Raw genomic sequence first — 16,739 nt, 5'->3', positions numbered from 1 at the left:
GTCTGGGGGGTTTTATTTACACCTCTGTACTGTCTGGGGATCCCACTGGGCCTCTTTTTGTGAGAGCAAAGACTTCCCAGAAGCAGTGGCAGCTGCCGTGCACCACCCCAACCTGGCTGGTGACGGCAGGGCCCCCGGTAGCCGCTCCGAACCCACCAGCCTCTCGGGCATCTCCCTGCGCCCCTTGAGCCAGCCTTCCACTTGCTGGGACCAGTGGAGCGTTAGTTATCCCCAGCCATCCTTGTCCCTTGTCCTCAGGCCTTGGCCGAGGAGCTTGGCATCCTGTGCTGTTGTTGTCCCTGAGCCCAAAACGCCGCTGACGTTTTATGATTTATTGCAGGTGAGGGGGCACAACCAGAGGCTGAAGCTTAGGTGGGCAGAGCCCAGGAACCTTTTCTTTCTGACACAGCTCTGAATTGAGTCTTCATTCTGGTGATACAGGGAAAGAGGCGCACCCGTGGGCCGGGGCCTCTAAAAGTTCATTTAAAAGTAGATGCCGCCATTGACGGATAGCTCATGTCATTGCCCTTTATGTCTTTCCACCTGTGTTCTTTTCATAAGACCGGTTTAATAAAGCTGGTTTCAGAGAGACACCTCAATTCTCTTGAGTTTCCCCTTGAAAGGGTTGGTGAACTTCTACCCCCAAATCAAGCATAGAGTCCTTGCAGCCCTGAGACCAAGTTAGCACAGCCCAACCCACAGGGCAGGGCAGGGCAGGGCAGGAGACTGGTGTCAGCACAATAGACAGGTGTGAAATCCACGAATGAGTCAGCCGACCTTGATCTGACTGAGGCCTGCTGCCCCAGCCTGGGCGGCGGCAAGAACCTTCTGTACCTCGGATCTGTGCTTCAGGTGTTTAATCTTTTCTAGAAACCACATTCTGCTGTGGTTATGTCACCATAAGGCAGCCTCTAAACACAGGATAAAGATATCCAAGGCTGTAAATCTCTTCTGTCTTTTGAACGCAAGAAGGCCTGTAGTCCACTCAGAACCTGGGCCCCTGGGAATCTCCCTTCAAGTTTAAGGGCAGAAATGGAAACAAGAACATCTGAGGTCAGATGCTATTTGTGTTCCTCCGGGTGTTTTCTTTCTTTGAGCTCTGGATCTGTGCGTGCAGCCTTCTGCTCTCCTTAGTCACGGGGTGGTTTCAGGACCAAAGCCTGTGATGCGGCTGGGGGATCTGAGCTCCCGTCCCCACGTGTGTGCCCGTCGGCCTCGGGGAGTGTCCGGCTCAGTCGTGGCGCCTCAGCTTGGACAGACACCGTGGAGGCCACCTAGTCAGGCCATCTGCGAGAGAGCTAGATGCTTACGTGGCTCGTGTGTTTTGCGTAGTTTGCCCCACATCCGTAGGAGGAGCGCCGTGTGCGCTTACGCCGCTCCTGTGTGCGACCTCAGCCTTGTGAGGGCAAGCTCGGCAGGGAAGTGAAGGAACTGGAGCTGCCCCTGAGGGTTGAAGGCAGGGGTCTCGCCGAGAGCCTGAGTGGCCGGTGCCTGTGTCCCGGGGCTGTGCCCCATCTGCTGGAGGCGTGGTGCCGGGAACCTCCCTGAGAAGCTCTAGGCCACGGTGTGTCTCGGTGGGAGGGGGGCTCACGCTATCCCCTTCGCGTGAATGGTGGGCCTCTCGGGCCTTTCCCACTGGCCCTCCATCCAGAACATGCCGTGCAGCTCGGGGTCCCCACCCCCTCCTGTGAAAAGGGACCTTGGGGAACTTGAAGGGCAGAGTCACCCTTCTCCGTAATTCTACCTTCTGTTGTTGGCCCCAAACAAAACAAACACCAGAACACCAGTGTTCAGTGACGTTCTAAATGCAGATTTTTGGAGACTGGGATGGTCAGCCCTGCAGAAGCTTCCTGGTGTGTCTGGATGGTCTGACTGGGCTGCCGCAGAGGTGTTTGAGAACCCAGGCCCCTGTGTAGCCTGCAGTCCGGAGCAGCGGTTCTCAACAACTTCGTGTTAAAATAACCTGGGGAGTTTATTAAAATGCAGGCTTCTACCCCTAGAGATTCTGTGTATCAGAATCTGGGCCTGGGAATCTGCATTTTAACAGCCCAGAGGATGCCCCTGCAGGTGGTCCTGAAACCACACTTTGAGACATCCTCGTGCAGAGCGTCCAGGTTCCCGTTCCAACCAGACCCCACAGAGATGGGTCCCCGGTTGCAGAAGGGCCGAGGCTCCACTGCCCGAGCCTTCTGCGGTGTGGTCACAATCACGGCTGCCGTCTCGAGAGCCTGTTCCGTCCTCGCAGGCCCTGTGCGAGGCAACTGTTAGCTCTCAGAATAGCTCTGCAGGGTGGTTATCACCAGTCCCCTCGTTTTATAGATGAAGAAACTGAGGCTCTGAGAGATTAATTAAGTCCCTTGCAGAGCTGAGGCGCGAACCCAAGTCCACACCCTTCCCACCACACCAAGTGAGCCCTGCTCAGTGGAATCCCCACGTCCACGGCCATTGTCACCTCTGGAAGAGTTATAGTTGTTTGTGCAGAAGTGGTATTGAATGGAGGGGCGGGGGTGTCCGGTATCCTCTCCTTGGAGCCGAACCGAGGCCTTTTGTACACCATGACGTTGGGCCTAACGCTCAGGGCGGTTTGCCATGAAAAATTAGCTTCTATTCCTGTTTCTTTTGTCTGGTGACCTGACCCAACAAATCGCCTTCTGTTCCCCGAGCGAAGGGGGAAAACACAAGGGCTAAACATAGCCTCGATTGTTTTTACTTTTCTTATATTGTACTTCTTGAAGCGATAAAGATAGAAACAATTAAAATATTATCTGCTCCGCAGACAGAACAAGTGGCCACCTGGCTGGTGTTGACACACAGTAGCAGTGCTCGGTATCGGGCAGGCTTCGTGTTTTCAAAGTATCTTAGCTCTTGCGGTGCCAGCCAGGGCCCTGGCTAGTTCATACACAACCATCCCTGGCCGCGGTGGGGTGGGGAGTTCAAGGCACAGCCCAGGTTGGACCTGCCTGGCCAAGGAACGGTTACCTGTGCCAGGGACAGAGGATGAGCGAGACCAAGTGAACACCGTGGTCTGCTCTGTAGCTTCTATCTGCTGTTCGTCATACCCTCCTTCTTCCACCCACCACCGGCTGAGGTCTGCTGTGTGCCAAGCTGTGTACTGGGCACGGGAGAGTCATGCTGGGACTGTGCTCCAGAACTTCTAGCTCAATAGATGACGTAGACACGTAAACAGATCATTAAAGTTCAGTTGATGTGAGCCACGTGATTGAAAGTCTAGGCAAAGAGCTGCAGGTGCCCGAGGGCTTGTATGAGAGGGCGTATCTGCAGAGGAGGTGATGTTTGAGTTGGCTCTGCAGTGGGAAGTAAGAGACTGGTGCAGGTCTCTGCAAAGGTGTGAAAACATGGAAGAACTCACGTGGGAGGGGAAGCTGCAGGTCCATGGCGGTCGGTAGTGCTGTACCCGCATTTAACCGGTGGATTGAGTTGAGAACTGACTCTTTTACTCCTCCCTACGACAAAGACATCTATGTATTAAGGTCAATAGAGGCTTACTCTTCAAAACAGAGACAGGTAGTTCCTGTAGGCAGGTAGGAGCACGCGAGAGTTAGCCATCCAACCCCAGTTCCCACTGGGGATTTGATAGTTAAACCGCAAAACAAGTCGAATGCACACCCCACTGCACAGAGATGTCACCTGTGCTCATTCCTGCAGTCGATTCATTAAACTTTAGTTTTATGTACTCTTCAGGGCTTTGTACACAAAACCAGGAGGAGTGGGCTTTATGGGCTGTTTCAGGGGTTTTCAAGGATGATCTTGGCTCTCCCTGCCTCTTGTCTGACTTCTGCTGTCACAGGAAGTCCGGCGTGCCTGGAAGCACAGGGCCTACTGGGGAGACCACGAGTCGACGGGGCCCACGACGTGTGTGGGCCTCAGAAAGTTCTCTGGGGGCAGAAAGGAAATGGGACTGGAGTAGGGAGGCCCGAGTCAGGAAGCACCAAGATCACAAGGTAGCCACTGGAGAGACAGGACGTTCATGCTTAACTGGCTCCCACTTGCCCTTTGTCTCACGATCTCCCTAGAGATGGGGAAAACTCCAGGGCAGTGAAAGAAAAATGCGACAGAAAGTGGTATCTTCTGAGGATAGGACCAATCTCTTTTAAATTTCCCAGGTTTCCCAAGGCCTGGGACAGGGACCGTCTCCCGTGGGCTCTAGGCTCCTTAAGTTGGGGCCACTGTGGCGCCATCTTGGGGCCCTCACTGCCCTCGGTTTGGTCCTTGGTTCCTTCCTCATCGACCACATTTGTGGCCCATGTGGCACCTCAATGCCTTGTCCCAAAAGGGGAGTCGGTGGCGAGCGTTGTTTGATGGGAACTTCCTAAAAGACCAAAGGAGCAAACCCAGGGGAGGGTGGGGTCCTAGGCCCTGGTCCTCCACGTGTTTGTCCTTATAGAAAACGTAGAAGCTCCAGGGAGACAAAAATGAGAAAAATCAACCAGCTCTCTGCCAGTCAACCGTGAACATTTTCGTTTATTTCCTTTCTGTCTTCCCATATATATAACATAGGTATTTTACTAAATAGGAATCACGCCGTCTCTGCAGTTTTGTATCCTTTCTTTACGCTTAGTATTGCATCATTAGCATTTCTCCACATCATTAATATTCTTTGAAACTGAGTTTTTCATGCTCCATGGTATTCCTCGGTACTTTATTTAACCAGCCCCCTACTGTAGGACGTTTCAGGTGTGTTTACCATTTTGCCATCACTCATATCATTTTGAAGAACATCGTCATACATAAATCTTCACTTGTTTCTGAGGATAACTTTTCTTCTTCTAAACCAGAGATGGTCGTGACTCAGTCAAGGTTGGTCTGTATTTTTTAAAATTTGACTCTAGTATTAGTTTACTGAACTTTCGACTGCTGACAAATGTCAAATTGAAACTCTTTTAAAAGAATGGTGAGGGACTTCCCTGGCGGTCCAGTGCGTAAGATTCTGTGCTCCCGCTGCAGGGGGCGCGGGTTTGATCCCTGGTTGGGGAACTAAGATCCCACGTACTGCACGGTGTGGCCAAAAAAAAAAAAAAAAAAAAAAAGAATGGTGAATATTTGAGGAGGGGTAGGTAGTGAGGACCTATTTTGAACAACATAAATGCTATTTGCAAAAAGATAATTTTTGGTAATGATTTGTCAGTTTTTAGTAATGATTAAGTTACAGGAACACTTATCGAGACTTGCCGCGTATCAGGGCCCGGGCAGATTTCAGGGATGAGATGAACTGGACGTTTAACGTCAGTCCTGCTTTGTTCCCAGCTGGCCTAACTTGGCAGATCTCTCTCCTGTCTCTCCAGCTTCTAAGGCCCTCCTGTGGGAACAGCCTCTGGACGATTCCTGCCATGTCCCCTGTCCAGGGTCCCAGCGCCTCAGGCTCTGCGTCTTATGGGTGCACAGGGTGCCCTGGAGGAAGGAGCGTCACATTTAGCCCTGATTTGGCTTTTCCTTTGGCTCGTGAAGCTCCCTTTGGGCCTCACTGGTCATTCCCTTTGAACCTGTCCAGTAGTTGCTGCTTGTGGCACTCAGCATGGAGTGAGTCCCTCAGGTGTGTCTCTCGGGGCCCTTTGAGAAGTGGCCACTGGTAGAGAAGATGGTCCTGCAGTCCTTGCTGCCTGGAGCAAGGACGTCACAATTTTCTGAGTGATGGCTCATCCTGAACGACTAGTAAACTCCTTGAGGGCAGGGCCAAGGTCAGACTGCCTTGTGGTTCCCTCAGTGCTGCAGTGGAGCAGAAAGAGCAAAGGGCTTTGGGTTGGGTCAGCCTGGGCTTGCATCTCGTTACTTGTTAGGTGTGTGGCTTGGGGCCACTTACTCAACCCCCCCAAGCCTGGGTCTCCCCATCTGGGCAGCAGTGGTAGCCGTGCAGGGCACTGTGCTGGGTTACACCACCCACGGTGGATGCGCAGTAACTGATTGCAGTGCTGAGAATCAGTGTGTGTGAAATAGCTACTGAAAGTCATTTCAGATTTTACTTCTCTCCTTCTACTGACTGACTCGGTCATACTTTTCTCCATATTCACATTTGCACAGTTTGTAAATATGTGTAGATGAGAAAAACATAGAAACATGGTAGCATGTTTGACCCCTGGCAGCACAGCGTATTTCTTAACTTTGCTTTTGTATTGTGAACTTGAATACAAGAACTGTGTCAAGGTTGTTCTCCTAAAATTCTCAGCACAGTGCCTGATTCCATAGTAGAAAAATAACAAATAGTTCTTGAATATTTCTCTAAAGTAAGGGTTCAAGTGCAAAAGTCCGCATTTCCTAGCAGGGTTAGCTTGTTTATCCGTGCATTCATGGAGAGACCCGAGTGTGTAAGTTGAAATGGCACCCTTACATCTCTGCAGCCCGAGACTGACTTCTATAGATTTTAGCCACTTTGTCCTCGATTTCAGCCAGAGAGCGAGTGAACACAAGGAAAGTCCTCAGTGACTGGCAGCTACTGTCGGTTGTGGAACATTTTGGTGGAGGGGATGTAAATCCATGAAATACCCAGTTTCTATTGTCGGCAAGTATTTTGAAGATGGAGTTCAGATGCACTAACCTGGCAGCACCTCCAGCCCCTCTGAAGTTCTGATAGACTCATCTTTGGTTGTGGTCTTCCCGCCAGGGCGTCGAGTCCCAGCCCCAGAGCAGCAGAGCCCTAAGATGGGACGTAACAGACACGTTGCCCCCACTCTGCTGCCGGCCAGGGCAGGGGTGAGGCAAGTCAGTTTCCCTTCTAGAAAATGAGAAGCCTTTGGGGTGAACAGTAGTGCTTTGGACTTTCCTGGGAGGCAGTACGGTATGTTGGAAAGGAAACCGTCTCAGGAGTCCTGGGGGCTGCCTGGATCCTAGACCTTGCCCTGCTTCTGACTCAGCACCGTGGGACTCATGTCCCCTCTCTGAGCCTCAGTTTCTCATCTGTAAAGCGAGGTTGGACTGGATGGCTTTTAAGGGCCTTTCTGGCTCTAACATCCTGTTTAAGACGGGTTCTTGGTGAGGAGATAGAGGGCTGGCGCGAAGGCCTTCTCCAATCCTGTTTCTCTTTGTCATTTACGAACCAGAAAATGACAGATGGCGAGACCTGGACAGGAAGTACCCTCTTCAGGTCGACCAGCCGAGCGCCGGCATCTGGGAGCGCCTGCCAGACAAGTGTCAGGACCGCGCTCTGTGGCGCCGGGAGGCCGCGACTGCCTGCGCGGTCACCAACCTGATCAAAGACCTCAGCCTCAGTGACCACAGCGGGAACCCCTCAGCGCCCCCCAGCAAGCGCCAGTGCCGGTCGCTGTCCTTCTCCGACGAGATGTCCAGCTGCCGAACATCGTGGAGGCCCTTGGGGTCCAAAGTCTGGACTCCTGTTGAAAAGAGGCGCTGTTACAGCGGGGGCAGCGTCCAGCGCTACTCCAACGGCTTCAGCACCATGCAGAGGAGCTCCAGCTTCAGCCTCCCGTCCCGCGCCAACGTGCTCTCCTCGCCCTACGACCAGGCGGGACTTCACCACCGATCTGGCGGTCAGCCCTGCCAGGGGACGCCAGGCTCGGCCACCTGCAGACAGGCAGGCGACATCTGGGGCCCCGACCCAAGCCCCATGGGTGGGGCCCGACTGGACATGCAACGGTCCCTCTCCTGCTCGCACGAGCAGTTCTCCTTTGCGGAGTACTGTCCCCCCTCAGCCAGCAGCACCCCTGCCTCGACGCCGGAGCTGGCCAGACGCTCCAGTGGGCTCTCCCGCAGCCGCTCCCAGCCGTGTGTCCTTAACGACAAGAAGGTCGGCGTTAAGCGGCGTCGCCCCGAGGAGGCACAGGAGCAGAGGCCCTCCCTGGACCTGGCAAAGATGGCGCAGGTAAGAGCCCCAGAAGGTTCTGGAAGATGCTGCAGAAGCACCCAGGTGCTCATCGGAGCCTCCACAGCTCCTGGCCCGTCCCGGGCAACTGCAGGGTGCCAGTGTCAGAAATGCCCAGGAAGTGGGTTAGTTTCCTCATTTTAAAAATTCTGTACAGTGAAAGATGAAATCAAGCCCCCCTTTTTTTGTTTTTAAACATCTATTTCTTTCCATTTAAAATCAGAAATGCTCTTTCCCTCTGCACACGTGCTAGCGGTACAGGAGCAGACAGATGGTGAGAGGCGGGGCATCGGGCAGTCCAGCGTCACCAGACACTGGTGGTCCCCCTCCTGGTACTTCTCTGGAGCCTCTCCCAGGGGCCCATCCCTGCAGCCGCCGTAGGAACTGCTGGCACAGGCCGGGATTCAGTGTCACTCAGATCATGTTGATCCTGAGATCAGTGCCGTGGGTGTTAGTTTTAAAGAACGAGAAATGGGGGGAGGCGCTTATTCTTTTGATTCAACTGCCAACAGTGTGAGACCATCCAGAAATTGTGATCACTCTGCTCTGTGCCACCTGTGTAATCATCCTTGCTGTTCGCTGTAGGCGAGGCCTCTGGCCACACACCCCTGTCGCTTGTGCTTTATCCTCCGAGTCTCAGAGCCCTGCCTCGTGCTAACACCGATCTTGGGTATGGGTTTGAATGAGATGAACTTGGAGTTAAGACACCATCATCAGGACAGTCTCCAAGCCTGAGGGCTGCCTGCGTTTGGTTCTCACTGCGGAGCCCCAAGGGTCAGAGCGTGACAGTGAGGCCCAGGGAGCAGGCTTGGTCCTTGTGACCACCTGTCCACTCGAGGACAGATGGATGTGGTGGGTAGAACGCGGCGCTCTAGCTTCTGTGTCCAGGGGTTCCTCGGGTGCTCAGAGCCACGGTTTGAGCATTATCTTTTCTAGTCTTGTTATGTGAGCATCTGTCACGGCTGGGCTTGAGGGAGTGGGGACTAGCTTGGCGCTGAGAGGTTGGCCTCGCTCGTGAGCGTACGGCCACGTCTGTGCAGGCAGGCTTGTCGTGTCCACCCCTTCCCAGGCGGGCACCACTGCCTTCCTTCAGTGGCCAGTGCTGCTTTTTCAGCCGGGCCTCCTTTCATTTCAGAATGAAAATACAGCTTCTGTTTATGGCGTTTCCTTCTCCTCTAGTTCTCCCTCCAAGCCTAGAGGTCCCCCCAAAAGAAGAGGTGCAGGTATCTCTTGTCTAGACCACCCACCTGACCCCTGAGTCCAGCCTTTCTGGCCACCTTTGTCCAAGAGCCCAGGCCCTGCCCTCATGGTCAGTTTCCCTTCCTCCCAGCGCCTCTCCAGGGCTGTCCAAGCTAGACAGCGATCGAACACATTCATTCAAGTTGGACAGGCAGGTGGAATTTTCCTTCCTGGAGAAATGTAAATAGGTTAAAAGGCTGGAAAGGTAACAGATTTGGGTGACTGCTGAAGGAAACCCAGAGCCCTGAGTTGTGGGTACGATAAATGGCTTCGGTTAAATTTTCAATGCCGAGCTTATTTTATTAGCTAATAAGCTAGATAGGTAATAAAAACAACGTACAGGTGTAATTGTATTTTACTAGCCACAAGTTGGAATAACACCACTGGCATCACTGGAGACATTTCCCGTCCTCACTTGGGTAGAAACCATTTGAAGATATTTTGCCCTGTGGGACTGTGCCCAGATGTATGGACTGCTTCACTGGCTCCAGGCAGCCCTCCAAAGTCCTGAGGAGTCTGCCCTCATTCTGCCTGTCTTTCCCCAGCCAAGGCCTGGAGAGGGCAGGGTCCCGGGAAAGCAGAGAAGGGGCCCCTGGGAAGCGTGTGGGCCGAGGGGCTGCGGCCAGAGCCCTGGGGATGGATGGGCCCTGAGCCGCCCCCCACCAAGCCTCTAGACCCAGCCAGCCCTCTTCCCCCTGGGGCGCCACCTGCTTCGGCTCCCCCACCAGGTGATTCATGGCCTCGGGAGGTGGGCCTTCCTCCTCCCGGAGCCTTGAAAGCCAGGCCTAGGGCCACCTCTATGCATTTGAAGAGCCCTGGATGCAGCCTGGAGCATGTAGGGCCCTGCAGCCGGCACCCTGTGAGTGGTGTTGTTGCTGGGCAGGAGGGTGCGGGGATGGGGGTGTGTGGGGGGTGGGGGGAACCTGCTCGCAGCCAGGCAGCGGTTGGTGCAGGACTTACTGCCCCCAGACCCTGGCCTCCGTGTGCTCTTACCCACATCTTTAGCTGCCGGGAAGCGAGCGGGTCTGCACGTCGGTGGGAAGGCCGGCTTGTGCCGAGGGTCAGCGCTGCTCTCTGTGTCCTGCTACCCTTTCCTGCAGCCGGATCGCAGACTCTCTCTCGCGGGTCTTTTGATCTTGCTTTATACGTTCGCCTCCCTGGCGGGAAGGGTGAGCATCATTGTCAAGGAGCCCCTGTGTGCGTGGGCTCTGGGCCCAGGTGCATGAGAGACTCGGGCTGAAGGTACAGAGTGAGTGCATTGCGGTCAGACATTTGGAGCAACGGGCAGCTCTGATAAACCACAGCCACCAGAGGCGCTGACCGGGGCTGGGACCTCCCTGGGGTCTGTGTGAGCACCAGCAGTGCCCAGAGCAAGGATGGTGGCCAGAGCCTCTCCAGGCTGCCACAGAAAAGGGGCCGGGGAGGGACCCGGGGAGAGTCAGGCGGGCAGGAGAGGCCAAACGCCCTGAGGTCCTCGTGCACACAGGGAGGCCCTGGGGTGGGCACCGTTCTGAGGTACGGGCTCTGAGCTAGAAGCTGAGGCCTTGAGAGGTAGATGTGACCTTGGGCTGTGTCCCTCCCAGCCCCTTCTGAGGAAACAGACCCTTCCGGAACACGGTGTTCACCTTTAGATCCTCACTTGGAGGGGCAGGGCATTGACAAATCAGAAGGCCTCAGAGATGGGGCAGGAGGCTGGCAGCCCTGGGCAAATTGCTTAACATCTCTGTGCAGCAGATAATACCGGCACTGCCACCACCACCAACATAGGACTGTTGGGAGGAATAGGGGAAGTCACGTATGTGCGCATGTGTGTGTGTATGCTGTGTAAATGTGTCAGTGTGTGTGCACATGTCTGTATGTGTGTAGCTGTGTATGGATGTCTGTGTATAAATGTGTGTATCTGTGATACCTTTTGATACACGTGTGAGTCTATCTACACACATGTGACCTGCATGTGGGCCCAGGGAGCGCTGACAGATGCTGGTGGTTGTGATGGCAGGGCTTGGGCGGGAAGGCGTGGGCTTGCTCTGGGCATCTCCAGAGGCAGAACTGGGCCTAGAGGGTGACGTTCTGAAGACTCCCCTTTTCTTTATCTGACGTCTCCTTCCTTCTGATTTTACCCCCCCTTCTCTGTCCTTGCCACTTATTTCTTCTTGCTGCTTCCTGTTCTTGCCTCATCCTTCTCTTTTGAAAATGGGAAGGAGGCCTGCCCTGCAGCCCTGCGCAGCCTGCGGTAAACTCCATGTTTTGGAGCTGGGGGTTGTGAAATGGGGAGAGAATCAGAATCACCACCTGCCAGAGGAGGCTGGCATGTGTGAGCGTTCTTGTCTCATGTCTGTCACCCGTGGTACCAGGATGGAAGGGACCCCAGGAGCCCACCCGACGCCCCTGCAGGTGCCCTGTCCTCCCAGCCAGGTCTCCGGGCACAGCTCCCAGCTGGCAGCAGCGGTGGCTCTTGTCCTTCGCAGCAGTGGGGGAGGGGGTTGGTGAGAATTGCGTTCAGATTGTCTTCGCTTCTTAAAGCCTGAGTGCCCGGCTCTCAGGCAGGGAGCTGGGTCCTGAGTGAGGGAGGGCGACTGTAGAGAGGAGGCCCCCTCGGGGAGGGATGGCGCAAGGACCTAGCCCCGAAAGGCCCTCCCTCCCTGTAACTGTGACTGCAGCCACTCGTTCCACAGAGCCAGATGCTCAAAGGTGGCCCGGGGGTCAGTCTTGCCTCGTGCGCGCCAGGGCTGGTCCTGCTGCCCTCCCCACGCAGCTTTCCTCACGTGGTCTGTTGAGGCGCCTTCCGCCTGGTGTTTTATGTGAAGCTGCAGCCTCCTCTTTGCAGAGTGACAGCGTGCGCCATTGAGGGCAGGGCCCAGCCTGAGCCTGTGAGTTGTTTAGTAGCAGGACTTGTGCTGACATTATTTATTACTGCTTTTTTGAGACCTGGTTTGACCACCAAGCATTGGTTGACTCCCGGTGAGACCTGGGCTGTGCGTGGCCATTTAGACATGGATCGCGTGTGTGATGAGCAAAGATTTCAGCAAAACGACAGTCAAGGATTACCCGCTGAACGCCATGCCCGGGGTGTCATAGGCCCTGCTGTATTTTTAACTCCAAGCTGGTCAGCTTGAAAGAGCAACAAATTGTATTTCTCAGCAGTGCTTCCAACAGAAGGGAGACGTTTGTGAGGAGGGGTCAGGATGCTGGAACAGAGGTTTGATTGATTGCAGCTGCCCACACACTGAGCCCCCGAAGCTCCCAGAGCAGGCCTCAGAACAGGCAGCAACTGTTGTGTTAGCAGATGTTGGAGGGGCCGGTGAAAGCTGGCCGGGGGCAGTTTGGGGTAGGAAAGTAGCATGAGGTAGAAACTACGCTGAGAGCCGTGGTCTGCGGACGAGTCCAGGAGAGGAGGTTGGCCAGGGCCGCGTGGGCTCTGAAAGGTGAGGGGTTGGTGGGGGAAGTCGGCGGAGGGCTTCTCGCAGACACTCATCGGTAACTCGTGCCTCTTTGCTGGCAGGGTCGTCCCTGGGTGAGGCCCCCTCTGGTCAGCCTCCCACTCTGGCCTGTGTGCTGGTGGGGCCTGCCTTTAACGAGGGGTGGCCCTCGCACCACTGGCCGCGCTCCGGCAGCCCTGGCAGCTGCAGGCCAGCTGTGCTTTCTCTTGGCTCAGTCCTGGGCTCAGGCCTGGCTTGCCTGAGCCTCTGTGGCCTTCTGTCCCCTCTGCCAGCGGCCGGCCACCTCACTGGCTCCAGTTTCCTGCCCCTTTGCACCCTTAGCATCCTTCCTGCTGGCCTGGGGAACTGTGCTGACAGCAAGCAGAGGAGTTCAGAGGTGGGTCGCCCTTCACAGCACAGAATGCGGATGGGTGTTAAGATCTTTGAGGAATAGTCATGGAAAGACCTGGGATTCCAACTGGGATGACATAAATGCTAAATAAAAGTAAAGGCAAAACCACTGTGGGCACATGGGAATAGTTGCTTCCTGTGAGGAAACAGGATGGGCTTGAACAAAGGAAGAGAGCCTTTAAGACCCAGGCCATCAGAGCAGTGGATGCCAAGGGTGGCAGCTCCTTCCATGCTCTTGACAGACATTGCTGGTCAGTTGCGGTGGTCCTTCTGGTTGAACTCAGAGGACGTCTAGAATCTTCCCCTCCGTGACCTTGGCGGCCACTGCTAAGTGATCCGCCACCTCTGCTCTTGTTCACCCCTCACTCGAGAGTCCGGGACAGTTGGTGACTTGCGCAAAGCCACGCGGCTCCTGAGGAGGCTGGGAAGACCGGGTTCAGTGCTCCTCCTGTGCTGTGATCTGCCCCCAGGTGCCCCATCCAGGTAGCTGACACTCGCGGGACACAGAGGGCGGCGTAGAGGAGAAAGTGTGAGCTCTGGTGTCAGGTGGGGCTCAGTTCCCCACTCTGCTGCTGTTCTGAGCTGTGTGCCCTTGGGCAGGTCACCCTCTGTAAGCCTCCATGTTCTCGTCTGTAAAATGGGAACGACAGTTCCTGTTTCTCATGGGTGTGGGCAGGACTCATGTGGCGTGCATCCAGCCAGGGACGATGCTTTCGCGTCAGAGCCGCACCCTGCGGCCTGTCTCATGGGCTCCAGCGGCCAGCTGGGCTTGCTGCTTCTGGCACAGGGGTGTCGTGATCCTGCAGCCGTGGAGCAGGGCAGGGCCGGGGCAGGAGAATAGTTTCAGCTCTCTCTAGTCCTTCCTTCTTCTCAGAAACACCACAGAACCCCTGATGGGGGTCTCATAATTTGAGGAAACCCCTATTCAGACCCCTGGATCCTTCCTTGTGTCCCAGGCACAGCCACCAGGTTGCATAAGCAATCTGCTTAAGGTCACTGGGATCAGGGCCGAGTGTTGACACAATAGCTTTGATCTCCTGGGGAAAAGAAAAATAGAAGGAGTTCAACTGGGGACATGCCAGGGAGGCAGCTTTTAACGCCACTTGGTGATTTTCCATGCTTTAATTGAGAGCCTCTCTGAGCCGAAGGGTGCTTGAGGCAACAGAGCTCTGGGGGTGCCCAGGGCTTTCTGGATGGGGCCTCTGCTTCATAACCCAGGTGCCCAGGTGGGAGCCCCTCCAGCTCCCCGCATGAGCTTGGGGCACCTGCGACTGGCTAGGCCCTGCTCTCCCATGCCAGACATGGAGGCAGGAGGCGGACGCCCTGCCCCAGGAGCCCACAGCCTGTGGGCCTGTGGGAGGCGCATCTGAGGACATCTCCGGCCCTGCTTTGTGCGGAACGTCTGGAAAACGTCTACTATGTTGTGTTGGATGTTTCCAAGGCAAGTCCCCATGCATGGTGGTTCCGCGTCCCTGCTGAAGTCTTGTGTTGGGCGGCAGAGTGAATGGCCAGGAACTCGGTGTGGCTGTCAGTGCCCTGTCCACCTGCTGTGTGCATTGGGCATCTGTGGTCCCCGGTAGCATTTAAAAGAGGCCAGGCTTCCAGAGTGTTCTCACAGTGCCTTAGAATCATGTGACCATGGAAGTAAGCCCTGAGGCGGCCCTGGAAGAGTGCAGGTGGGGTGGCTACGGGGCTTGCACGAGTGTGTGCGCCAAGGTCGGAGTCAGGAGGGGGCTGGGAGGAGCCTCGTGTGGCTGGAGCAGAGCGGATGATGGGGGCGGGGGACCCGAGTGCAGGGCCTTCTCTGTAGGTCCTCTGAAGATGTTTGTCTTTTATTCTGAGCACAGGGGGAAGCGTCCGTCCGAGAGTTTTAAGCAGGGGAGTGACAGCCCCGCCCTCACGCTCCTGGCTGCGGGGAGCAGCATGGACTGAGGGGTGGGGGAGGCAGGGAGCTGTTGGCAGATAGGACCGTGGGCTAGACCAGGGCAGGGGCCACGCTGATTCCTGTTAGGGGCTGAAATGTTATGGAGGCGCGACCAACAGGCCCAGCCAGGGCGTTGATCTTGTCAGTAGCTTCCAAGTCACAGACCTCACTGGGCCGAGAATCAGTCACCCTGATCCCCAGAGATAAGCTGTCGTGTTTAGAGTTTGCTGATCGTAAGTCCCTTTTGTTATCTCACCTGCAGCCCTCACTTTGGCTGTATTTCTTCATGATCCGTTCTCAGTAGAAGTGAAGTATAGCTGATCACCATGATTCGTTTTGTTTCCACAAGTGTCCTTGAGCCCATCCCACCCCCAAACCCTTATGTATCAGTGCTTTGCCAGCCCAGGCTGCCCTTTCCCACCCTGAGGAAACCGATTCCTACCCTTTCTCGTCACGCCTGCCTCCAGGCCTCCGACTCCTTTGCTGAAGCTTCTCCGTCCTTGTCCCCTTGAAACTGGGTCCCCTATTCTGGACTTGGCTGGAGAATGCGGGGCAGCTCAGGGCCGCAGGAGGATGCTCTCACAGCTCTGAAGGCTTGTCACACTGGGTCGCGTCGAAGCTGTGCCGCATCTGGTCTGTTTACATCAGCTGAGGCAGAGTCTCTGGAAAATGAGGGGCCTGCAGTGGCCTTTGTGAATCCACTAACAGAGCGCAGTGACCTCAGCCCAGCCTGGAAGGATGCAGGGCAAGGGGCCGCTTGAGAGAAACCCGGAAGGATTTCAGCACTCCCTGTCTTATCCCTGCGTCCTTACTGGGGCTGGCGGGATAACGCCTCCCCGGAAGGAGCTCCAAGCCCTCGGTGAGCCTGTGGGTCTGCCCCTGGGAGGGCCGGAGACAGGGAAGCACGGAGCGGGGTCGCTGAGAACGGACCTGTGACTGATTATGAGCCGGGCCTGAGGTGATGCGCCTGCCGCCTACCTGTGCTTTTATCCTGTACAGGCCGCTGGCTTTCGTGGGGACCCGCACAGGGTGAAATTATGCCCGTTTTGCCTTTTGTAACATAGTCCTCCATTGTCCCAGGCGTGGCATCGACATAAAATCCCCGTTGATGTGAGCCATTTATCTGTAAAATTTTTGCGGAATCAGCCGTCCTGGATTCCTGGCTTTTTCTTGCAGCTTCAGGCCACAGTCGAGAACTAAAGAAAGCAAATGCCATGCAGGAGGGCCAGCCAGCCCTTTGCCACGTCCCCAAGCCGGCAGGAACTTGGTTTGACTGGACTCGGAGTGGGTGTTAATTGCCTATTTATGGCGAGAAGATTAACAAGGCCTCCTTTGAAAGTTGGGCTTAGTAGAACTCTTGGATAATTCCTTTTGGGGAGGGCGAGCGGTGGCTTTTTTTTCTGCCTTGGAGAACAAAAGAAATGGTTGGTTCTAAAATATAAGGCAACCACCAGAAGCTTCATTTGTGAGCAGTAGCAGTGAGCTCACATCACAATATGTCACTGAGGCCACCAGGCCCAGAGCCTTCCCTGAAACAGCGCAGGGGCCTGTAACGCGTTTCATCTTGGTGGAGAGGGTGGTGGCCGTGCCGCAGCGGTTCCCTTGACAGAGCCCATGCGTGGAGAGTGGGGCCGGCTGCCTGGGTTAGCCAGGGCCTTCTGGCGGGGCCAGAAACCAGCCCGTGTGTCCAGAGAGGTTGCTGTGGACGGTTGTTGACCAGGTTCCTGAAGAACCGAGAAGCCGAGGCGTGAACACAGGGTATCACGGAGGCGGCTACTGCCGGCAGCTGCTCCCACCCGGGAAGAGGCTGCCCTTTGGAAGGCCCGGCAGCTGGGAGTCCACAGGCCCGTGGGGCTGAGGAGAGGGAGGGCGAAGAAGTTGGCTCTGTGGATGCTGGAAAAGCCGCAGACTGGCA

The 16,739-nt window shown here is 55.5% G+C and overlaps 1 protein-coding gene across 3 annotated transcripts in view; it reads left to right on the top strand.

Annotated features, from left to right (window-relative positions):
• The window catches only part of FAM53B (family with sequence similarity 53 member B), a 118,342-nt gene that overhangs the window by 50,473 nt on the left and 51,130 nt on the right, over positions 1 to 16,739 (top strand). For all 3 annotated transcript variants that reach the window (XM_082672935.1, XM_082672933.1, XM_082672934.1), the window contains exon 4: positions 7,053 to 7,831. In XM_082672935.1, coding sequence (XP_082529061.1) covers positions 7,053 to 7,831 — 779 coding nt within the window. The remainder of the gene's footprint in view (positions 1 to 7,052; positions 7,832 to 16,739) is intronic.

This window comes from Grampus griseus (genome assembly GCF_964374135.1).
Source record: "Grampus griseus genome assembly, chromosome: 16".
In the NCBI taxonomy this organism is placed as follows: domain Eukaryota; kingdom Metazoa; phylum Chordata; class Mammalia; order Artiodactyla; family Delphinidae; genus Grampus; species Grampus griseus.
This window is presented reverse-complemented; position numbering and strand designations above follow the sequence as displayed.